The 25,162-nt window shown below is 38.5% G+C and overlaps 1 protein-coding gene across 1 annotated transcript in view; it reads left to right on the top strand.

The window, feature by feature from the left end:
* Positions 1–25,162, top strand: part of MYO16 (myosin XVI) — a 324,197-nt gene that overhangs the window by 288,015 nt on the left and 11,020 nt on the right. The window contains exons 32-33 of the mRNA XM_068425451.1: positions 17,014–17,172; positions 24,345–24,436. Of these exons, the coding sequence (XP_068281552.1) occupies positions 17,014–17,172; positions 24,345–24,436 (251 nt within the window). The remainder of the gene's footprint in view (positions 1–17,013; positions 17,173–24,344; positions 24,437–25,162) is intronic.

Here is a 25,162-nt window from a genome sequence, read left to right as displayed (position 1 = left end):
CTAGCTGTAAAAAGAGGCAAAACTTGCCATTTTGCTAAAGGTTTTTGAGACCACATTTGTCAGACATTATCACTTAATTATTTGCCTTGTCCAGGTAATAAAGGATTTAATGTTGTTACTGGAATAAATCTATGGATCTTATGAATGCTGAAAATTCATCGTGGTGTTAACAGATTCAATTAGCTGCTCTTTAAAGGTGAGATGCTTCTGACCTAACTGTCCATCTAAAAGTTCAATATGTAGGCATCAAATCCTTAGGCTATGAAGAGACAGTCATTTTGAGAGTTTAATTCCTCCCATATATCTTTCTCCATTGGGTATGAGGAAAGCCTAGATGATTAAACTAGTAGAGTTCTGACTTCTAAGTGATTAAAGTTGAAGTAAATCCCAGTTCTGCATATCAGTTACAACACTGACTCCCATCTTCACATTACTTTTCTGATTTAAAAAAAAAAAGTCTCCTATTGAAAACAATCAGTGCACTGTATACAGAAACTTCTCTCCCTAGTAACATCTCCCAAACACAAAATTTTGTGGATGTAAAATTCAGAGTGATAAAACCTCTAGGCTGTTTTCTCTGCTTCTTCACTTCTGTCTGTCCAAACAGCTTGTCTTAATCAAGAGCTGTGTGCAGCATATTCAAAATGGGCAATATGAAGTCCTGTTTTTGAAATATAAAACAAAACAGTAAATAATGGGATATATTATCTCCTTATTCATTGTCCGTAAACACAAAGCAGGTATTTGTGCTTACTCTGGATATGTGTATGTCTGTCTGTGTGCCACCCTATCTCTCTGTCATTAAGAACCTCGGCAGCCTTCACCCAAAACTCCTTTCAACCAAATACAACAAGGAGGTAAAGGTCGGAAAACTATTTGAGTTCCTACAGGTTTCATGAAAGTTAGCAGCTAGGTGGAGACAAGAGACTTGTACTGGGAGAAAGGCTTCTACCAGCTATCAGAGAAACCGTGGTGGACAGAACCCCTGTGAGTCCTCCAGACCTTGAAAAAGCTTTAGCTGGACCTTGCATGTTCCTAGATGCCGAGTTCAATCATCCGTGAACTAATTCTCATCCATTCTCAACCTCAAGAGAAAGCCTTGTTTGTTATTCTGAGTATACAGATTGATGAAATTTGTAAAGGAGATGTTGCAGTAGTTTTTCTTGCTTTGACAAAATTACTTGATAACGTTCATTGCCTGTAAATATATGTAGAATGTTGTTTTGTTTTGTTTTTCAGTTGAGGGTCTTGTTTTCTTATATAGATAATACATTTTTATCTGATGGGAGGTAACTATTAAAGTCAACTCTCTGGATGTATCTTCTCAAGGCTCTCTCAATGTACCTGCTGAGTAAGTGTGGTAAGCCTACTCCAGCCAAGTCACAAAACTGACTGACAAAAACTGACAAAAAAAAAAAGTTGCTTTGGGATGGAGGATTTTTTGAAAACTCATTTTTCAACTACATGTGACCAAGATAGAGTTCAGCTTGGGTCTCCTGTGGGCTGAAGCTAGTGCATTAACAGAGGCTACCATATAAAAACTCTAAATTTACCTTTCTCGTGGAAAATGTTGTACTTCTAAATATTTCATCAAGGCAGCACTAAGTATGAAAGATCAAAGTTCAAGAAAGATATATGATAAAAAACCTAAATCAATATTTTATGAGCTAGGTAGCTACTGTATAATACTAAGTACAGTTACATATGAATAGTTCAATGATGAGCAGATGATTGAAAGTAACAAACAAATACAGATGAATGTATTTGCATATTTTTACAATTTGGCTTATTTCATATACTTCATGTGTTCAGTTCATTTCTAGGGTAACAGCTGGGAAAAGAATCTTTTATTTAACCTCTGATGCAAAGTAATAAGATGACAATCAGCAGAGTGGACGCTTTTTATGTAAAACTAGAAGTTGTCCATGTCTTGCCTTCTGATTTTTTTATCAACTATTGCCTAATACATATTAAGTTCCTGGAAGACTCCTCTATTTCTTCTTTTTGTCTTTTGCAGCATTTTAGTTATAGGACATGATATGGTAAAAAAAAAATTAAATTAGTTTTAATAGAGATTGATTAAAATTGAAGACATGGCCTAGAGCAGCATTCTGTAATGTGCAATTTCCTTTATTTCCATAAGTTGTAACCTACAAACAACCTTAACTAAAAACAGAAAGTAAAATTGTGGGCCATTTTGAAGTCAAGGAGAGAGAGCTATGGGAATCAATAAGTTTCTGTATGGGATCATCAGCCTTTGAGATAAAAGCCTTCTTGCCAATAAAAGTGCAATACAGACAGATCCCCCAACATGCCTTCCTCTGGCCTGGAGGAATAAATTCAAGGCCTAAGACAGATGTCCTTTTGTCTCCTAACCTCTCAGTGGGAAATGATCATCCAGAATTACAATAGAATGGATTTGTGGTTTTCTGATGGACTGCAGACTTCTTGTGAACTGAACTAAAAGCACTCTTCTTTCACATAGGCAACAAAAAAGAAAATCAACTGGCAACAATTTTCATTACCTGGTGGCCTAGCCTGGCCATTTTTTTAATATGACAGTAGCATCTACTGGTCCAAGCAATGATCAGAATCATATTGTATGCAATTTCTTGCAAAATATTTTACATGTAGTAAGAGAAGTTTTATGCTCTGCAGAGCTTATAGTTTAAATAAGCAAGACTGTAACAGGTGAGAACAGAGATAAGTGATTTCTCCAAGGTTGAAAAGAGTTGTCATTGAAGCTACAGCTGTATTGTTAGACAGGGATTTCCTTTTCCTCCACATAAAACGAGACTTGAGTGCAGATAAGAGATAATACACACACACACTCTTTTCTTCTATTCTTCCTGATTTCTAGAAGTACAAACTTTGTTTTGCAAGACAAGTAGAAAAGGAATGGTCATGTTCAGAGACCCTACTCAGATATTTCTAGACAGGACCTTCGATTTGAAACTAGACTTCATGAAACCCAATTCAATGCCTTAATCACAAAACCACACTCTCTAGCAGAATGTACAAATGTTTTTAACTCTTCAACATATAAAATATTCCTTATGTAAGGAAGAGACAATTACATGTTTAAGCATTTCATATTAAATATTTGTGGAGCAAGGACAGAATTTTCTTTTCCTCAGCATGGATGAATGATACTCAGATCGCTAGGTCGTAGTGTTATTTCTCTTGATTGGTACAGTTGATATTAAATTATTCCATACAAAGGGGAATCATTTCAAATGATTTTGAACAAAAGATGGAATAATTCCCAGCCCATCATCCATGCTCAGATTGGCAGAGTGAGTATTCATGTGGATTCTAAAGGGAAAGGAGCAAAGGAAATATGATTTTCCCTTAACCTGAATGAATTTCCTTACCATGAGGCTATTGAGATAAAGACTTAATGCCTTCTCTCCTTTCTGCTTGTTGAGAAAAGACTGGTGTGGATGCTTGACTTCAGTGTCTGAGCAAAAGAAAATGTCCAAGCTTGCAACCCCTGATTTAGGTGCCTAAGAAATAAAATTAGGAAGACCTTTCCTTTATGTAGGTCATCAATGTACAGGCTTCCAAGTTTTGTGAATTATTGTTACTGTTTCAATACAAGTAGATCTGTATGTGCAAGTCTATACATGCTTCAGTGATCTATTCTTTTCCAAAACAGTTTAGTAACTTATATAGCAACAACAGAAAAGACAGGTGAATGTTAGATTGTTAACAAAATATCAATACTGTTCAAATGTTTGCCCAATATCTTTGGCATCCATTAACTATATGAATCCCTTCTTTACCTACTTCCTACATGACGTATTTCCAAGGCAGGTAGCTTCACATATCAGTGAATTACTCCACATTCTCCAGTTTAAGCACTGCAAGTCACAGGAAGATAGTTACTACTGACAAATAATACAGATATTTAGATGTACCTAGTTGGGACTAAAGGTTGCCAAATACTCTTTATTGAAATTGGCTCAAACTTGGAAAATAACAGGATTTAATGTGTGTTTATGGGGACTACTGTTCTGTCAAAAGCAGGTATCCCTTTGATATAGCTTATAAATAATTTCCTTCTATCAGCAGACTAGAATAAGCTATTGTGCAACTAACATCTCAGTGGATTGCAAATTAAATCCCCACTGGGGTTTCTGAGATGAAATCCTAGTCCCTTATCCTCTAAGCCACTCAGCTTTTCCTCTTAAGCAATTTAATAAAGGTAATAGTCATATCTGCATTTCATTATTCCTACATTATATTGATACAATGTAATAGTTTTACTTTCTTTGTGGCAAAGGCTAACAACTTACAAAATGTGAATAATACAAAAAGCTATGTTGTCACCTTTTATATTCTTTTACCTGTGAATGCTGGAGGAATGATTAGATGAGGCATTGGACTTCTATAACGTCTTTCAAGTAAAATTCTCAAAGCATTAAAACTTTAATGAATTAAGCTTCACAACACTTCTCAGAAAGAGATTAATATCTGTTTGTATAATTGCCTTAATTACCAGGGAGTGAGGATGACTTTCTTTGACTAGTTTTCAGATTAGATATCTAAGCATAGGAGAGTCATCACTCTCTGATTCACTATGGACTACTTGCAACTCTCAGTCTGAATCTCTTTCAGTAGGTACAGAAAAGTGAGAGAAAGCCAAAGCACTGCTAGTAATGCAAGTCAAAGAAAAAGGCCCATACTTGGCCAGCCATAGATGCCCTATGCAGAAAATTACAAAGGAGGAAAAAACTACTTGCAGGTGCCATCCAGCCCATGCTGAGTGATTTTTCTGAGGAAATAATTGTGGTTTGCATTACTGCAGCAGAAAAATGGTTAGAAGAGTCTAAAGAAAGTACCCTCCATTCCTGTTTGTAGAATGCCTATGAACTTTTTTGCAGCCTGAAACATACCACCTTAACCTGCAGTCTTCTCCTCATTTATAAGTCTGCCATTATCTGGATAATCTCTCACAAAAGAAACCTGTTGGTTTAGGATAAACACAAAATATCAAGAATAATTTTCCATTTCAGAATCTGTGAAAACTAGTATATTTTACTGCTGAAGAGTTTTTGGGGTTTCTATTATGATGATTTTTCTTCACTGCAGCATTTCTCTTTCTGGTTGATTTCACTGTTTGCTCTTACAGCCTAAAATCATGTAATGTGTAATTTGCTTTGGTTTTCTCCCCAGGATCACACAGGAAATATCACTGCATTTTTTACATGATCTTACATTGTATCTACAGCTCTCAGAAGAGGATCCTGGAGTAGACACTTGGGCTGACCCAGTACAGGCTCTCTCATGTTTATACCTAGTCACTGCTTAACAGGAAGGAAGCTGAGGAGAAGTAACTGCACAAACTTTTCTGTTCCCTTACATGGTCCACTTCAGAGAACTGCAGGCATTCCTTTTAAATTAGTGATTCTTTTTTTGCTTTCTTTCTGTTGGGTTGGATTTACTTCATGTCTCTTTCATCCTGTACTGGAGCACAATAACCACACCATACTGGTTCAGCTTAATGCATTTCAAGCCCATAGATTTTAATAATATTCCACCTTTAATAGTGACTCTGATCATTCAGATAGACATTTACAGGATATTTTCATAACAATGTCTTTTCTTCACCATCTGATGCAACACCATTGTTCCAAATTCAGCAATGATTCAGGAAGTTATCTCATTACTAACAGTGTTGTGGCCTTCTTTAAATAGTAAACAGTCTTCAGTATTTTTTATTTGTGATCCAAGATGCAGAACCATGGAAGACTTTGTTTGGGAACCACTACATCACTAATTGTAAACCAAAGTTACATTAATGTGAGAAATTAGCCATATCTGAGAGAACAAAGAAATTGAATTGTAGCACACTTCTGTTCCTGATGCCAACCAAGAATATGGCTATTTGGCAGTAAATGTCATATCACTTACTTTTACAGTTCTACAGGTGTTTGGGACATAGTGGAGAATGAAATTTGAACACACAGTTTAGTGAAAGTCTCTAATTAAATTCTCAAGTTGGAGTGAGAAATCTGTTCAGATGCTTTCAACTTATTTACATCCATCTCAGCATTAAATCATCTTTTGCATAGAGCTTCAGTAGGGAACAATAATTCAATTTCACAGAAAATGTCAAGATTGTGACATTTATTTTTGTTTTGCCCCAGAATGAAAATCAAACATTCTGAAATTCCATGCAGAAACAAATATTCTTTCATGTCCAGTCTTTCAAAAATGTTTGGAAAGTATTGAAATGGTTTACCTCAGACATACTAAAATTTTCTTACTGGAAGTGTTAACAATTAAATGTGTTGAATTTTTCTTTTTGGACCTAGATAAGTTCAAGAGTGACCATTTCAACACCAATCAGGTTGTCATTTAGCAGTATGTCTACACAGCAACCAAAGATGTGTTGTAAACAAACTAAGCTACTTCTAAACTCACTGTCTCAGGTATCCAAGAGCAATGCAGTTGTGACTGCATAAACTCCAGCCCCTCGGTGATGATCCAAAGCTCTTGACAGAACTTGTGCAGCTCACCATGAAGCTCTATAGACTATAGACTCACATTTGTGGATTATGTTCCAGTGTCAGCATTTTGTGGGGCTGAATGAAGAAGCAAGAGAAGACAGTTGGAAAGAGATTGGGAAAAAGACTTGCTCATAAACATGAGGGTGCCGTGACTCTCATGCTCTCTCCACACCGCTGCACTCTGCTGTTGAGAGCGTAGGAGAGTGTTTGGAAGTGGAGCACTGAAAGTAGGAGGAGCAGTTTGGAGCTCTTTGGAGCTCTTTGGAGCTGTCTTCTTTGGAGCTCTTTGGAGCTCTTTGGAGCTGTCTTCTTTGGAGCTCTTTAGAGCTCTTTGGAGCTGTCTTCTCCCTGGGCCCACTAGTGGATGGGAAAATAAAGCCTTCAAGTTCAGCTCTCTTTTGGCTTGAGATTTCACTCTATTTTAAAATGAAGACCATGAAAATTAATTTTATTATTTCTGTGGTGCAATTTTAAAAGAAAAACATATGAAAAAATTAGACCTGAAGCGCCACATTTCATTATTTCTTTTAGCTCTTTCCTTAAGGACTGGTTGCAGTATGATGCTGACATACTAATAGTATGTAGTGACAGTTTTTAGCCACAGGTTGGCTATATTTGTGCACAGTATGGATGCTTATCACACTGCATCTGTGATAGCCATAAGTTCTTGCTTTGAGGTTCACAAATGTGTCATTGACCATCACTGTATCCCTTCCAAGTTAACTTAAAACAAGCTAGAATAAAATTCAACTTTTATTTTAGAAGCTCACTTCAAAAGCAAATTGGGAATGTTGTCCAAGAGGTTTTTCCAGAATAGCTGTCCCTGTTTGGTGGGCAGCATTACAGTACAGGTGATCCAAAAATATTCCTTGGATTGTCCCTCAGGACCTGCTCAAACAATTTATCTGCCCAATGCAGTCACTTACGCTAAGACTTCTGTGTTGCAGTTGATGCCAGAGCTGGTATGAGAGAGAGCCTGAAAAATCTCTGTAGAAGTGTTCTGTGGGAAAAGTAAATAGAACTGATGTGATGCTGTTGGCAGTAGCAAATCCCTGTCTGTTTGTTTGTTTGAGGGTTTTTGTTTGTTTATTTTTACAATATTTGCAACTGTGTTTGAGGGGCAGGAAGGCTGAAACAGTGTCTCATCACATAATTCCTTCCAACAGCAGTGAAAGCCCAGCAGTAATGGCTGTTCTGTTACTGAGATACCACACACAAACGTAAACAAACTTAAATGTCTGCTTTCAAAAAGAACTGCTGCATCCACATTAGTTAGAAGAAAACAGTTTTAAAAAGGGAAGCTGTGTTTCTTACCAGATTGCATCCTCCTTTGCCAGCACACCAGCAGTTTATTAACTACACAAACACAAGAAATAGACTCTTTGGTAAGCCAATTGACACACCTAACAGTAAACAAAACTATTACAGACTAAAATCAGCTACTTTTCTTCCATATTAGACTTGAAAAGGTGGGGAACATGGAGGGAAGAAATGCTTCTCCTAAGGCAGGAAGTTGTTCCAAGCAGTGCTGCCCTCGTTCTTGCCCTCTGTCGTTAGTAATGGACCTCAGAAAGGCCTGCAGAGATCAGTTCCTAGAGAAGATGGGGTGAATCAAATCCCCAGTCTCTGAAACACATGCACTGGCTGGACTCTAGCACACTTGCATTAAAAAGATGTTCCAAGTTCTTGCTCAGATACTATGAAGCAGGAGAGGTGGCAGCCTGTCCAAGTATTCTTCATCCATTACCAGTATTTAAGAAGGCTGTTTTCTCCACTTCAGCAGCAGTATTTTTTGACTCATGTTGGGAACAAGCCTAATTCAAACAATCCGGAGTCCTCCAAACAGGGAAAGAATGCACTTGCATTGTCTATCTATGGCTGGTCAGTGTCACACTAACACAATATTCTTCAGAGGAGCTCTTTACTTCCAGCAGAGTGAGTTTTGTCGCTTGATGTTCTTCATGGCCTGCATCTCCTCTCTTTGCTTTCCAGTGTTCATACAGAGCTTCCACGAATGCAGCTTCCCAGAGCAAAGAAGTGGTCTGTTTCTGTATTCACCTGCTCCGCTGAAGAATGCGTCTTCTGAAGTGGCTTGTAACACCATCTGATAGCTCCACTTACACAACTCAGAGAGAAAGGGTGCTGGAAGTGACAGTACAAATTCACTGCTGCCTATCCTAGGAGCATCATTGCGGGGGGAAATCCTGGACAATTGCTGCTGCAAGGGCAGGCTTTGTGAGGTGAAATAAATCAATGAATAATTATTACCTCTGATGGCAGCAGCAGCCACCAGCACAGCTCTGAGAGTGAGACAGGCAGTACATGCTAATAGGCTGGGGGAATCCTGCCTTGACAGTTTTTGTCCTACTCCATTTCTTTCAGCACATAGGATGCTTTTCTTTGCCTCCAGCTCTCAGCAGACAAAGTAAACAGTCATGCTACAGCAGGTCACCGTGTGACTTCATGTGGGCAAACTGAACTCCTCTGCAACAATATGCATTCAGCCAGCGAAAGGACACCCAAGACAACGTGTGCTGAGGGTAGCTAGCAAACACCACAGACAAGGGATGTCTCAACAGTAAGTCAGAGCAAAACAGGAAACACCAAGTGCAATTGTCAAGGTGCAACAAAATACAGTGGTAAACACTCGAGCCAAAATAAAAAGGCCTGTTCTTATTTAAACTTCCTCTCCGTTTCCTTCATCAAAAAAAAATCTGCATAATTTCTGCAGTCACCATCTTTTTTTTTTTTTCTCCTCACTTCACAATCTCCACTTACCACAGTAAATGCAACAAATATTCAGGGTTGGCCATTAGAATTCAGTGTATCCCCAGCTCTCCCAAGAAAGAGTGAAAGCATAGATCAGGAATCCCTTCTGTCTGCAATGTCTTGTCTTTCATATGCTGGTTAATAGGATCCATCAGTTCTCTCTTATTCACATGTATAATGACAAGCTGCTTGATTTGAAATTTCCATTTTGCTGGATGCCAGCCACAGGTTTCAAGGAAATCAAGCTATTTAGCTTTTAGATTCCATGGTAGCCCAGGCACAAAAAGCTTCTCCTCCTGTAGTACATTAATTTATCTGCCAGAATGTATGTGTTTTCCAGATTTCATAGTTGCTAATAAAGTGTGAAAAGCTGTGGATCTTGATAACTAAAACCACATATTGATTATTGGTTTCACAAAGTAATGTTTTCCGTGAATGAAGAAATCATGTTTGACATTATCCTAGGATTTATTAAAGACATTAAATGATAAGAAAGGGAATTCTTTCCACCTTTTTTCATATATTTCTTTCCATAATTCTATGGGTTATATATTTTTGTAGGTTTCGTTCCTTTGTGGAAAAGCTTTTTCTATAATATTTGTGGTTTCCGTTTTATGGGGATGATGTTTTTGTTGACCAGGACAGAGTTTGTTTCTACTTTAGGACCTAGATGCATCCTGCCTAGCTAGTGGCACTGAAATTCCTCAGCTGGGAACTCAGCCTTAGCTCTCTGTTTAATTAATGAAAAGGAAGGTGTGCCTTGAAAGAACGGTCCAGGTACAAGTCAAATCAGATCAAGGAGGGTGTGTGACTTCCATTTACACTAGAGCAATATGAGGGAGAACCTGCTCTCCCCATACAGTCAGGATGAAACTTTTAAATGTGGCTTCAGCAGAAACTGTACAACAGTCCAGTGCTCCATTAGCCCCATCTGGTTTGAGGTGGCTTTTCTTCCATATTTTTCCTTTTTTTTCCTGAGATGGCCTTAATGTTGACCACTTATTTTGTATGAGAAATAGTGTGGCCAGCAGGACTAGGGAAGTGATCGTCCCCCTGTACTCAGCACTGGTGAGGCTGCACCTTGAATACTGTGTTCAGTTTTGGGCCCCTCACTACAAGAAAGACATTGAGGTGCTGGAGCGAGTCCAGAGAAGGGCAACGAAGCTGGTGAAGGGTCTAGAGCACAAGTCTTATGAGGACCAGCTGAGGGAACTGGGGTTGTTTAGTCTGGAGAAAAGGAGGCTCAGGGGAGACCTTATCGCTGTATACAACTACCTGAAAGGAGGTTGTAGCGAGGCGGGTGTCCTTCTCTTCTCCCAGGTAACAAGCGATAGGATGAGAGGAAAAGGCCTCACGTTGCGCTAGGGGAGGTTTAGATTGGATATCAGGAAAAATTTCTTCACGGAAAGGGTTATCAAGCAGTGGAACAGGCTACCCAGGGAAGTGAGGCACCATCCCTGGAGGTATTTAAAAGACAAGTAGATGTGGTGCTTAGGGACATGGTTTGGTGGTGGACTTGGTAGTGTTAGGTTAACTGTTGAACTCTTAAAGGTGCTTTACAACCAAATTGATTCTATGATTCTGTGATTCTATTTCTGATTGTGGTAACTAGTGCTGTCAAGGTGAAGGGCTATGTATGTTTTAGTAAATGAGCCAGTGCCAGGGAATGCCGTGGGTATGGTAGCTCAATTCTCTGCGCAGTCAAAGTGCTAGAGCAGTCCCTGGCATGGTGTTGGACCTGGCAGGCTGGCTCCCTCCAGGCAGATGTGGGCATGGTTCAGGAAATGGCACAGGCCAGGGACTGTTCCCAGTAGACAACTTGATGCAGCCTCTCTTCGGTGGAGGGCAAGAAAGTGTGACAGCATAGACATGGGTGTCTTACCATTTGCCTTAGGGCCAGAGAATAGTTATGATCACATTTGAATTACCAGGATAGACAAAGCAAGAGACCCTCTGTATTTACCCTGTATGATGAATCCCTTGGCGCTTTGGCAGCGCTGCACAAAACATCCAAGTTAAGCATGAATCTGATCCAAAACCCACTGACAGCAGTGGAGGCTTTCCGTTGTTATTAACGAGCTTTCAGTCAGACTGTAAATGAGCACTAAACGTTAAAAGGAGTAGTATTTGAAAAAAGAACATATGGGGACAGATATACATTAAGGATATACCTACTTTTAAAGAAAGGAGAGTAAAAAAGGGGTTTTGACAGAAAAGAAAAATACAACCCAACCAGGTGAGTTACCGCTGGTCTTTTAATAACATAGTATTTTTTCATGTCTTGCTGCCCAAAGAGTCTATGGTGATTCCACCTAAATGCTGATATCAGTCATTGATCTATACTTTGCTTTAGATGTTATTAAATAAGCTAAATATGTAATTTCCTTACAAAATTAATAGGTTTTCAAAATGTTTCAGTACTGCACTTTAATCTGTCATCGGAATAGAGCCTATACTAGCCCATTTTCTAATTTGGTGATAACAGCATTAATTCAGCCTAAATACTCCTTATGAAATAACTAGGATGTTTGGGATCCTACATTTTATTTTTGAGGAAAAAAAAGAGCTATTTAATAGGATGTTTGGAAGTCATAGCTCAATTAAAAGAGTTTAGGTTATTCTTTTGTCAAAAAAGTTATATCATGTAGACTTTCAGTGCACTGAGTTTCTTTTAAGAGTGAGATAATGACTCCAAAAAGAAAAGAAAAAGCAAATATATTAAGTCATTTCCATGGTTACCATACTCTGACTTTTCTTTCCAAAATAAGTGAAATTTCAGTCTGTCCTGTGCCTTATGACTTTGTCATGAGTTTTAAACTCAGTCTCTTCCAGGAACACTGAGAATAACAAGCAAATGTGGATTTCGTGAGCTGCCTTTTTTTCATTCCTTTCTTCTTAAACCTTTAAAGTAATGTTGATGTAATTAATTATGGGTTTATTGGAACACAGAGCTTGCTTGTAAGAAAATAATTCTTAAACTTTGATTTGTCATACTCTGACTAAAAGCACTGTACATGTGATTGCTTCTAGCTATTAACTATGCTGCAGTTGAGGGGCAAATTATGCCCCAGTCCAAACATTCATACATCCTTGTAGTCCATACATCCTCATTAATGGCAAGATTAGTCAGAGCAGAATTTGACTGAGTCAGAGATATCTTTTTGGCAAAGTCAGTTTACCGAAATAATACCCCAAATGCTGTTCACTATTGCAATGAGCCTGTAGGTTTTCACTTAAAGCTTGTATTCCTTTTATAATCATGAACTCCTACCATGCTCTTACAGCTGATACCTCTCTGTAGCTAGTCTCTCACAAATAGGCATGGATGACTCTTCAAATAACATTTATTACTAGCTGGAAATTGTTAAGATGCTGTTACTTGGAAAAAAAAAAGGTTGAAAACTGGTAAATCATCCATCCATCTGGTGAGAACAGCAGAGTGCAAGTCTGAACAAAAAGCTAACATTCAAAATGTTGGTGAAGATGTTCAACAGTAGGAACCCATATTTTTTTCTTTTCCTCTCTCCTAAAGTATTCCTGATCGTTTCAGAAAGTTGATAAGGGATGAGAGAGCAGTGCATGCTTGTAACTGCAGGGATTCACGGCAGCAGGGGGAAGTTGACATTAATATGAAGAAAAGTCCAAACTTCTGTATCAGGTGACTGAGAAAACATGAGGGTGATGTGAATTTCAGACCAATGTTTGATGGATAAAATTGGAATCAGTAGGAATTTTCTAAGTTTTTAGTGTTAACAGAGAGCTTCCCTGTATCTTTTATAATTGTCCACAGTATTCCTGTCTCAGATATCACTGTGCAATGATACACTGTGTGGAATAGAAATATTGTGATAAAAAGTCAGGAGACACCTTTGTTATGCTCAGGGATATTTTGGGTAGTGGGGAGGCAGAACAGAGAGGGATACCCCAACACAGAAGATAAAGTCAGGGCCTTTTGGCATGTTAAAGCGTATTGAAAGAACAAATGCAAAGTCCTGCACTTGGGAAGGAATTACCTCGTACAATGACATAGGCTGGGGACAGACTGGCTGGGGAGCAGCTCTGGGGAAAGAGCACTGGGGGCCCTGGGAGCTGGTCAGGAGCTGGCAGTGAGCCCGGGCAGCAGAGATGGCCAGCAGCATCCAGGGCTGCTTCAGCAGGAGCACTGCCAGGAGGTCAGGGCAAGGGTTGTCCCTTCTGCACAGCACTTGTTGTTAGACCACATCTGGATATCATGGCCAGTTGGTGCCCCTCAATGCAAGAAAAACACTGATAACCTGGAGTGATTTCAGCCCTGTGATGCTCAGGGCTGGAGCATGTCCCTGTGAGCAGAGGATGGGGCAGCAGGGTTTGTCCAGCCTGGGGCACAGGCGGCTTCGGGGGCACCTCACAGCCACTCTGGTGCCTACAGGGAGGGGATGGAGAGGGGGCAGCTGGGCCTGTCACAGCTGTGTGTGGCAGGGCAACAAGGTACAGCAACCACGAACTGAAATGAGAGCGGTTCAGGCTGGGCTCTGAAACCTCTCCCCCATGAGGACGGGCAGGCCACGGGCAGGCAGAGAGTCAGGCTGCCCAGGGAGGTCAGGCAGGCTCCTGAGTTTCAGGAACCATCTGGGCAAAGCCCTGAGCAACCTGGTCCGATCTCACAGCTGGCGCTGCTTGGAGCAGGGATGCACAAGGGACCTCCTGAGGTCCTAAGTAAGTTTTGCAGTGCTGGGACAGTACACTGGTTACACCTGACTAAAGCATCCTCTTGTTAGCCTGTTTATAGAAAAGATTTTCTTCAGAAACTCACCCATTTTACACAAAGTCCAAAATAAGTAAGCAGTACTTGTTTGCTATGGATACACTCTGGCTTCTTCAGGAGTCTTTTAGAAGTTAGCCAACATATGCGGTTACACTTTTTCTGCAGACTCACATGACTCTGCTCCAATGAGGAGCTGAAGATGCCTATATATAGAAAATTAGTACAAGAACCTTTATATAAGCTATATTATTGTGAAACAAACTATAGGCTTCTTTCCCACCCCCAAAATTAGTTAAATAAGTCACTATTAAGTATATTTTCTCTATAAAGTCTTCTATTTAGAAACTAAAGGTGTGCATTTCTTACAATGACTGAATAGAGCAAATGGGATAACAGATCTCTGTCTAGATAGCTGTCCCAAAAGATATGCTGCATATCTGTCCACTACTTGTTTCTGCCAATTGAGGATGATATTTTAGCTCAATAGTAGCTATCCACCATTCTTGGTAGTATTTCCTTTTACAGATATAAAGGAGAAAAGATAACCTGTTTTTCCCAATAGCCCTTCATGAATGTCATGAAAAGATATCAGTGTACCTATGAAACAAAAGGCTTCTGCAAATAGGAATGCGAGAAAAAGTCTTTCTACTTGCACATTCTCAAATGAATTGCAGATGTCAGGCAAATCAACAAATCTTTCGGATATCAAGAAAAATAAGGATCCCAGCCATTTCCCCCAAGACTCTTTATGTAAAAGGTGGCACAATAGTTATGTAGGTGGATTATGATCTATAGGCAAGTGCACTGACTATTAACATCTAAAAGGGACATTTCCTTTTTGGACAAATTTAATATGAGCTGCAAAGATGCATTTTGCAGTCAAGTTGCTTGTACAAAAGCCAAATCAGGCATGCTCTTACAATTGTACTCTATGCATTTTCCAGCTCAGACTCTGGTTCTACCGCCTCTCCCAAGTCAGTTACTGTGGGTAGAGCTGGCCTGATTTTTTCAATGAATAGCACATTTGCCTAAATACGCAGTTTATGAAACAGTGCCACTGAAACACTCCAATCAGATGTGGCAAAAAATAATGATCAGGGAATGAGGGCAAGGGGAGCAGCAAAAAAAAAAAACATTGAAATGTTTTATTCTGACAGCTTAGAAATGAACTTTTGACCTTTTCAAGACAGCTTTTTTGTTAGAAAAGGAAATGTTAAGAAAGATTCAGGGTTAGATAACTGAAAACTAAACTAAACTAAGAAAACCCTTTTCAACAAAATGAGACATTTTAAGTTAACCAGAATGTATATATAGTTTTTGGTTCATTAATTCATTTTTAAAATATTGGTACTTTGTAAACCAGATGCGCTTTTTTTTCAGTTCAGGCATAAAAATGAAAAATCGACCATGCAGTCAACATTAAGTTTGAAAATCTGCAGGCAAAGTATCTGTTACCTGGTGAAAAAATGTTTTTCCTGTCCCCTTGAGAAATGCTCATGTGCTCAAGACTTATAAGGATATATTATATCTTTGGGAGAGCTGAGGATGTCATTGGAAGTATGGATAAATGCTGTAATGTTGGTTTTAATAGCTAGTCTTTTGACCTCTGTTGGTTGTTGCTATTATGACAAAGCTTAAATAGACACAACCAAAATCAAGGAATAGCTCTTTGAGAGCTGTCATAGAAGAAAAATTTCCATTTTAGAGTGCTAAATGAGGGCTTCTGCACCCAGGTCAGCCATAACACATCAGCCCCGCAGCTAAGGCCAACTCTCAGAGGGGGTGGAAAGAGTTAGGAAAAGTGAAATGGAGCTAAACAGAGAGAGAACTGAATTCAGCTTTGCCTTCCGTGAAACAAACCTCATTATGGCAAGGAAAGAGTATGTATATATGTTTACCACAAAATGAAGAGAAACCTGGAAAAGAGAGAGAAATGTACCAAAAACTGCATAGCCTTGTCAGTGCAGTATTTCATGCAGTCTTATCAGCCCTGCCACAACGGGGTGGAGTGGGGGTAGCCGGGGATGCCAGAATTGCAGTGGGGGTCCCTCCTACCATCCTCATCCATTCATGGTCTTGTCTCCCAGCCCCTAGCCTGCCTCCGGCCCCTGAACTCCAGTGGGGAGCACTACTTGGGTACAGCTGATGGCTGAGCCCTATTCCTTGTGTCGCGCTTGGCTGACAAAGCCAGGCAAGCTCAGAGCCAGCTCCGGGCACGTTTCTGTGAGCCGTTCTGCTTTGTGTGGATGTGCCATCAGTCAGAGGGGGAAGAAGAGAAGGGTTTTGCCCTTCTCTTTGGAGAAATGCCTGTGCATTGTACGTAGCTTGGGAACTCCTACAGGATCAGACCTCCTCTTGATATCTTGAAGACATTTAGCTAAAAGGCTATGACATGAAAACCTGGACCTTTATAGAAAATGACAATTGATGGCTGGAGAGCCCTGAGGCAGGGTAAATAATGCCCATGGGGAGGCTCTGCTGGGAGGAATCTTGCTATGTATGGTTTCATATCAAAAGCCATTTCATTTCTTGTGGAAGGAGATAAGAGAAAAAAATAAACCCATGTTATAGCTGTTGCTAGTATCACCTAATGCAATGGTGAAAGGCATTGCAGTGGTGACAGCAGTATATGAACGCATGTGAAATAGAATAGAATCTAAAATAGAGGCAATGAAAACATTTGTTGAGTTTTATCAGCTGATATTTGTGTGAAAAGAAACAGCACAAATGAAGTTTTGTTAATGCCTTTCACTTCCATAAACTCTGAATGGCTACAGGTGGAACACTAGCAAAAAAAAAAAAAGGAAAACCCTGCAAAAATCACTGACTTAATCCTTCCACATTTATCACCGGACTCGTGAATTTAGTGATGAATTAAATTAATTTGATGACGTAATTTGGTTTCTGTGTGTTAGTTTTTTCTACTTATATGTGAAAGCCACTAGCTGATAGGAAGCTGACAAGCTTTTTCTCTGTTTGTGTCAGGTGCTGAAACTAATCTGAATTTGAGGAGCAGGGAAGACCCAAATACATCAGATATTGGATCAGAAACCCAGGATAAAAATGCAAATAACCATGGAACTCAGTCAACTAATCCACTGTCCAGTTCTGTGACTGCTGAAAATGGAAATTCAGTATCAAATGGTAAGCAGTTTTTAATCCCAAAGCTCTTCTAACATAAAATTGCTGAAGTGTTTCTTTGAATGAGTTTTTTAAGATATAGTCAAGCTGGAATCTTCTGAGTTGTGAAATATCTGTTTTTCTGGAACTGCTTAACTTTGTATGTGTGAACTGATAAACCCCTCTCCAATAAAAGATTGAAAATAAGAAAATAAATGAAAGAAAATAAAATGAAGAAAATAAAGCAGCTTCTGTTGAGGAATTTGTAATTAACTCAGCTCAGAGACTATAAGAAGCCCGAGGCACAGAGGACTGAGATTTGGGATTTCTGAACCTATAATCCATACAAACGGGACACAAAATGGAAAATCAGGATCTCCCTTTGCTACAGGTGCCTTACTAGTGAATGACAAATTGTTTATCGTTGCAACAAGATGATCAAAATGGTGCAAGAGCAATGACAGAATTAAATCTTTCAAGGTCCTAAAAGCATAAATCCCTGGGATATAACACCTGTATTTTACATAAAATCACACAATACAAATACACGAGTATGAATAGACACAAGACAGATAGGAAGTATTTATTTCGATGGAATGTGGAGACACAGATGTCTAAATACTTGCATGGCACTGGGTACAATTATCTTCATGCTGAAAACTTAAGTCTAAATATGGTTTGTGTAAGCAGAACAGTTGTATAGCCTGTACTGTTAAGGGCAGAACTACACATAATCCAGTTGATAGTTTGAGAGCTATACTGGAAAAATCAAAGGGAAAAAAATATTAGGTCAAGTGAAATACTGCATTTTGTTTTCCAAATATGCTATCCTTTTTTTTTTTTTTTAAAAAAAAAGGCTAGAGATGCTTTATATGCAATGTTTTGAAATGAAATATGAAGCTTTATCAAAATGAAACATTTCAAAAGCAACTAATTCCTTTATTTTCAAGAAAACCTGTTCTCAAAATTCTGCAGAGCTTGGCTAAAATAATTCTTTCTGCTCTCTCTGACAACCAAAGCAGAAAACTCATCCAGTCTGAGAAGTTATACAAGTGTAAAGGTACATTCATTCCTGTGTGGAACCAGGAACACACTGTGACAGCAGAAAAAGGCATCTTTGTCCATTACAACTGTGTCCCCATTTGTATCGATATAATAATTTGGGGAGGAGGGGAGCATATTTTCAGTATGTATAACAGTCAGATTGTTAAATTAACACAGAAACTGTGGGTAGACCAAGTCTTTGATTTTTTTCTATGTAGGATTTTAACCATATATTCTGGTGTCCTGATGGGACCTGTGGGAGATCAGCTTTTTGTAAGAGCAACCATTTTATCCCCAGACCCCTTAACTGGGAGTTTAATCACAAAAGCTGTGTTTCTTTCAGCTTAGAAATGAAATGATGCTTTAAGTTTACAATTTGTGATGATTATAGTTAGCAAACAATCTCAGTTATTGAAATAAATAGTCATTGCTTGAATAAAAGGCCAACTAATAGGTGAGATGGGTGCTTGTAATTGTTCATGTGAAGTTTTTATCAGTGTATTTGCAACCACTAGTAGCCAGGGCTGTTCATATTGATAATATACAGTGTCTACTATGCATAAACTAATTCTTTTCAAACTATTTGTAAATGGAAAGTTTAATCATAAAGGTGTAATGTTGTGCAGTGGAATTTTCCAGTAAGATTTTTTTTTTTTCCCATTAAAAAACTGATTCATCAAACCCAAACTTTTCATAGAAGGTTCTCAATTTTGATGCAACTTTGATAAGGAATGATTTTGATATTCTCTGTATAGTATGAGTAGAAAAAACCTCCCTTTCATTATGGCAGTATCCCCCTGGGTGAGGAATTAACATTATTTGTGATATTTCAAGCTTGAAGTCTACGTTTTGCCTATCAGATTGCTGTAGAAATAATGGAAGCTTTGATTTTACCCTGCTGCAGAGCAAAATCAGATAATAAATTTTGTGATACAGATGCTAGTTTTCCAGCCACCCTTAATAATAATTGAAAAAGTTGACAATATGGAAAAATTTAGTGTACTTCAACTGCATGAATTCAAAACCAGTTTGCAAGTTTGCTTAGGAAAACAATCCTTCCAAGATTCAGCCTTAACATCTTCATGATTTTGAAATCTGTGTCTTGTTGGATATATCTGGGCAATACTGATATTTAAGATAGTGCCATGAGATGTTTCCATGTAAAATACTTTTTAATTTCTTTGCCACTGTATACCAAACTCCTCTAGCTTTCAGGAAAATAAAACTTGAAATGCATTATTAAATAGTTGGTACTGAGATTACAAAACTCTTAAATATAGTGTAATCTACTCCCTATTGTTACACAGTGCAACTATATAATCTACTTTCCACTGATGGAACCAGAATCTAGATTCATAAATTACTCATATGAGTTAATACAGAAGCAATTTCTTAAATAAAACTAGTCTTTTGCTGTCATGAATGAAGTGTCAGCACCACTTCTCTGAAGCATCATGAAATTTAAAGTCACTATGGTCAAAAGAATAATCATTTTGACCAAGATGTTAATCTTTCTTATAACCTGATGAATTCTTTAGAAAACCATTACTAAGCAGCTAAAAAGCTGGCTGGCTCAGCTTCCAAACAGATTAATGCTGTGTTGCTTTCAGAAGCTGAGTTTAATTTCTGGCACTGCTTTAGTTCAGAACTTTAATAGAAGTTACTTTTTCATTTTATATAATGTAATCCTCTTCTTTAGTTTATCTTTAATATTAGGAGTAGCAGCTTTCTACAGCTCTGTTCTATCAAACTGTGACTTTTCTGCCACAAACCTTCCATGCCTACCAGAGTTTTTAGTCTGAAAGAAAGAGCTTTTTTGCTATTTCTTCTCCAAACACAAAGAGTAATCAGAAAACCTATAATAACCTTTTATGTTAGAATGCTGAAAGCTGTGATCCTAAATCACCCAAACCAGCAGATCCTCTGGTGGGAGACACTCAAACACTGCAGGTAACAGTTTACAGAAATTTGTTGTTATTTCCAGCTAGTACCTAATAGCATATAGAGGAATGTTTATTCTTTAAATGAAACGTTGAAATATGACAACTATAAGAAGTGATTGAGGTGATGTAACGTTTGGTTAGTGAAAGGGAGAAATTCCCCAGATATCTGACAGTTCTTTACCCCCAGTGGAATGTCTTGTAGAGGTACTTACGCAGTGTAACCCAAGTGAAAATTAGAGTAGATGTTGTGTAAGTGAGACAGCTCGGTTGGACCGAAGGACCATTGCGCTTCATTGTGCCCAATGGTCACACAGACACGCACTTTGCACTGTGCTGTTCATCCAGCACCGTTGGCAGGGTGCTGTCCCTCAAAGGAAGCCTCTCTGTTTATTCCTCTTCTCTTCAGTTATAACTGGGGTCCACTGCTTGTGTGTGGATATCCGTGTGAAAGGACCCACAGTGTAGTTTATGCTGATGGGCATAAGAGTAACTGTCAAGAACCTGTCTGTTTAACCAAGAGCCCTATGCATTATTCAGGTAAGGGGAATAGTCTTGTCTAACTTTAGCTGTTGAGAAGGTAGCTGTTCTGTCTAAGCAGGTCACCTGTGGGCTACAGGCTGCTATATAGTCTCTTGGAACTTACTGCTAGATCTGAGCACATTAGGCAACAAGTTGCAGAATGGAAGAAATATCACAGCAGATAACCTGACATAAAAAGGGCATGCCACCATAACACGGGCTAGATGCTGTTGAGCACCGAGCCTTACATCTGGCCTTTCCTGATGATGCTTCTTTCACACTGTAGCAACCAATGTATCAAGTGGAGCTGATCAGTAGATCCAGCCTCTGTTTGAATGCAGAATCATGGAGGAAGGTAGAAGGTTTGGGGAATGATGTGTGTCCACAGTTGCAAAGACCCAGAGACTCTGTGGTGTTGCTGCTGTTTTGCAAATATAGGTATTGGAAGCCAGGAGGTGCAAAGTCTCCAGTTCAGGGGTAGCAGAGCCTATGAAACTGGAGGTTCTCTGGAACCACAGAACCACCTCTAGATGTCCAGTGATCTAGATCTCAATATTTGAGATGCAAGCTATTTAGCTGAATGTTCCTAGGAGGAGTATCTGATAAAAGGGCAGAAATGGGAAACAGGAAGTATAGGAAGAAGAGCAGGGACTGAGTGTGGGATTTTCATTTGAGGTGATATAGAAAATGTGTTACAGGGAGTAAGTGTGTAAAGGATTGGGTTTCTAGTCTGAATGCACATATTGCTTGGGACAAGGCCATATTCTTGATTATATGAAAAAAATGGAATGCATTTCATTCATTTAACTTCTCCAGTTAGAGATTATTGATTGAATCATATTCCCTGCTATCATTTTCACTACCACATATAATTGCAGTAATAATTTTAGCAAGCATAATTTTGCCAAAAAAAAATGCCAAATTTGACTTTGCAAAACTTCAGAATAGTTGCAAGAAAACACAATCCAGGTAGTATAGTTTGTGCTCCAGCCTGAACCTCTAATTAACTTTTGTTCTTGCAGTTCTGCCCCTGCCCCTGCTAGACTGATGCTTCCAACCCTATGCTGAATTAAGCAAGGTCTTATTCAATGCACAGCTGTGGTATCCTAATATTTACTTAGGTGTACGTAAAGGAAAACTCTCAGAATGTAATCAACTACTCCATTTATCTTTCCAAACTCCACCAAGCCTCTGCTTGCCATGTCTGTGACAACGTGCTGTTGCTGTACATGGAAACTTTACTTATTTGATAAGACCTCTTATCAAAGTGGTTTTCATAGAAATAAACAGAAAATAATTGATAACCTTGTTCTTAGCTCAAGGCTGTCATGGACAGTAGATACTAAAGTGTATGAATACAGTGGAAGAGCACTATCTTTTTCAAAAGCATGCTGCTGGCCTAGGAAAGTATTTTCACTCATTTATGGTGGTCTAGAATCATGCAAATATTTTACATTTTAATTTTATTTGAATTAAATTAATAACACGTACTTAAAAAAGGCATTTTGCCTTAAAATATGGATAATGTTTTATTATTTTGAGATGTATCCAAAATGAATCCATGTGAATAAATTATTAATTCAGGAAATTATTTGAAAGAAAAGAATTTGTTTTGTGTTGAGAAAACCTGGATTTTTGGAGGGAAATTTTGAATTAATAAAAACATTTATTTCAAGCATTTCATTTGACAAAAAATATGTGAATTTGCTGAGGGAGAATTTAATACACGCAAGAAAGAAATAGTGGTAACTTACATATGTTTTACAAGCCTAGCTTACCGGAGACCTTGAATATCAGACCTTGCTCCAGTACATACCTAATACATCATGGACTTAAAAAGAGACAGCTCCACCTTGAAACAACATGTAGTTCGAAACACTGAGAGAACAGGGTCAGACTCCCTCTCTACACCAGACAGAAAAGGACTGAAATGCTGGATACTCACAAGATTTGACCTGTCTCCTGAGCTGCAAGCAGGGTTTCCACCTTCTTCACTGCCTGTGTGTGTCCAGAGGAAGTCCAGATGATTTGAAGTTGTAGAAAAAGATCCATATTTATGAATACTTTACACAAGTTTCATTCAGAAGAAGAAATAAAAAAAAAAAAAAATCTGTCCCTAGTTACAAAGCTGTGGAGATGTGCCATTATAAGGCAGAAACTAAAAGCAGGGTAGAGAGGCCAAAAAGGAGTAAAGATCATTCCTTCTTTTTAAAATTCTTGCTCTGTTTCTCTCACAAATTCGTTATTTCATGCGATTATTCATGTAATTTATATTTGCATGAGTTATATATGAGTAACCACGTAGGAGTTAATGCTCATTTATCAAAATAAAAAAATTTTAAAAAACCATAACACATTTTTAATGCTGAAAATAGAAGGTTGGAAGACAAGTATGTTTCACAGTATGTTTCTATGCCATTTTTGTGATTGAACAAGAAACTGAACATGAACATGAAATAGATCTATGTCTAGTGCAGCACATAATCCCATAAGTAATTTATGATTCATTGCATTTGAACTTTGATTTATTTCCATTATGATTCTGTGTATGTTGTGTATAATGTGCAAAGAGTGGGCTTACCTCATTTTTTGTTATTTAAGAGTTACATATCTGGGCCCAGAATCACCTTACCTAGTTCTAGCCACACAAAAGGTAAATGCCTAGTCTAATGAAGTACTTCAGATTAGATGTTATCCATTTCTAGTTAGTAAATCTCCAGTGATCTACTGACAACAATTCAACTTGCATATCTCTTACCAGGATGAATCTTCTTCTCGTGGTGGCTAGCTCTGTTCAGTTGACTAAAGAAGGAGTAGTGATATGCTGTTTATGGATGCCATAGTAGCATGAAAATTTGGAATATATACTGTACAAAGCAATACCAAAGTTGCTGGATACCAGACCTACCATGGTGTCTGTGATTCTAGTTTGTGAGGGCCTTAATAACGCCTATCATGGACTCACTGTGTTTCTGCTTCTGCCTTTGCTTCCCCTCATCTCGCCTTTCAGATCCTCTGTAGTGCTGTGTGAATGGTCTTCCCACTCCACAGAAGTGATGGGGAAGCGCCGGCAGTGAGCCTTGCTCTAGGGTCGCTGTGCAGAGGTGTTTTTTAATCTTGACTACAGAGGGAGACTACCTGGTTCTTTTACACTGGGTGACTGGTTTTTACACAGCTGAATTTTGAGCAGCTAATTCCCACATGGAGAGTGCACAATAAGTACAAGAGCTACCAAAAAGCTCTGTACTGAGGAGATGAAGTTGTAAGTCTTGGACCTACTATCAACTTCCCATGTGACCTAGAGACATTAATTTGAGTGCAGACCACAGGCCTGTTTTCCATTCCCTTTGCATTGCTTTTGCAATGAAAAGGAGCCAGGGGAAGAGGAGCCAGGGATTTCCGCATTGCGAAGGGGAGTCCCTGGCCAGTGTATAGGTAATGTGTTACTTGTAGGCTCTTTCAGGACAATTGCTCCTTCTGTAAACCAGCATGCATACCTATGATGCTATTCATACTTGGTAAACAATAATTGTTCCAGATTCGGTAAGCATGGGAATAGTAAATATCCAGGCAAATGTGTGATTTTTTTTTGTTCTTTTTTAGTAAAACATGTCAAGGTCTTTTGAATCTCATTCTGAAATCAGCCAATGCATAAATGTCAGGTTATAAATTAGTATTGTTCTGCTTTAGGTTTACCAGCGGAAAATGAATATTCAAGACTGTCAGCCAGCACTACGGCAGGCTCATCGATTCAAAGACATAGGGAGAGCCACACTACTCAGGTAAATGTTTCATTGATGGTCTACTAGAACCAGTAAGAGAGAAAAAGCTCATAGTAGCTGCATGTTGAGAGCTGTCTTGATTCAAATTTGTGTGTTGGCATTAAAAGATGCAGACTTCTTTTACAGGTTTGTATTGAGCTAAGGGCAATAATGAATTTACTCTTAATTTTATTTGCTGGGAGAATAATCATTCTGAACGGTTTTCATAGTAGAGTTCAAAGTTTATGAAACTTACTGTTGCTGGTTATGAGGATGCTATTTTCACGCAGGAAATATGTCTCTTCATCCCAAGAGGACCAAGATGTTATTTCTCTCAAGTTATTCATTCATACCAGAAAGAGTTGCATGATAATGAACCTCATAGGAATAAATGCATAATTATGTCATCCTTTTGTATGTAAAAGCAGTGAAAACTTTAAAAAGTGGTCTTCATTCTTTTTATACAAATATCAACAAGTAAAAATTAAAATCAAATTATCTATCATCAATTAAAACAGCAGTAGGTACTGAGGTAGTGTGAAGCTTGCACTTTGGTTCTTTCAAAATTTCTGTTTAGTTGATGTCACTTTAAAATAAAAACACAGAATTAAGTTTGATGTGCATTAAGTGAACAAAAAGGGATAAAATTTGTCATAATATATTTTCTTCATTCTTTTCTTCATCATTTTGTATATAATGTGAAATACTACTTTCTAAGTAGGCAATTCAGTCATGAAGGCATTCATG

Source organism: Nyctibius grandis, chromosome 2 (assembly GCF_013368605.1).
Source record: "Nyctibius grandis isolate bNycGra1 chromosome 2, bNycGra1.pri, whole genome shotgun sequence".
Lineage (NCBI taxonomy): Eukaryota > Metazoa > Chordata > Aves > Nyctibiiformes > Nyctibiidae > Nyctibius > Nyctibius grandis.
Note: the sequence above shows the minus strand (reverse complement) of the source record. Positions and strands in the feature narration are given on the sequence as shown.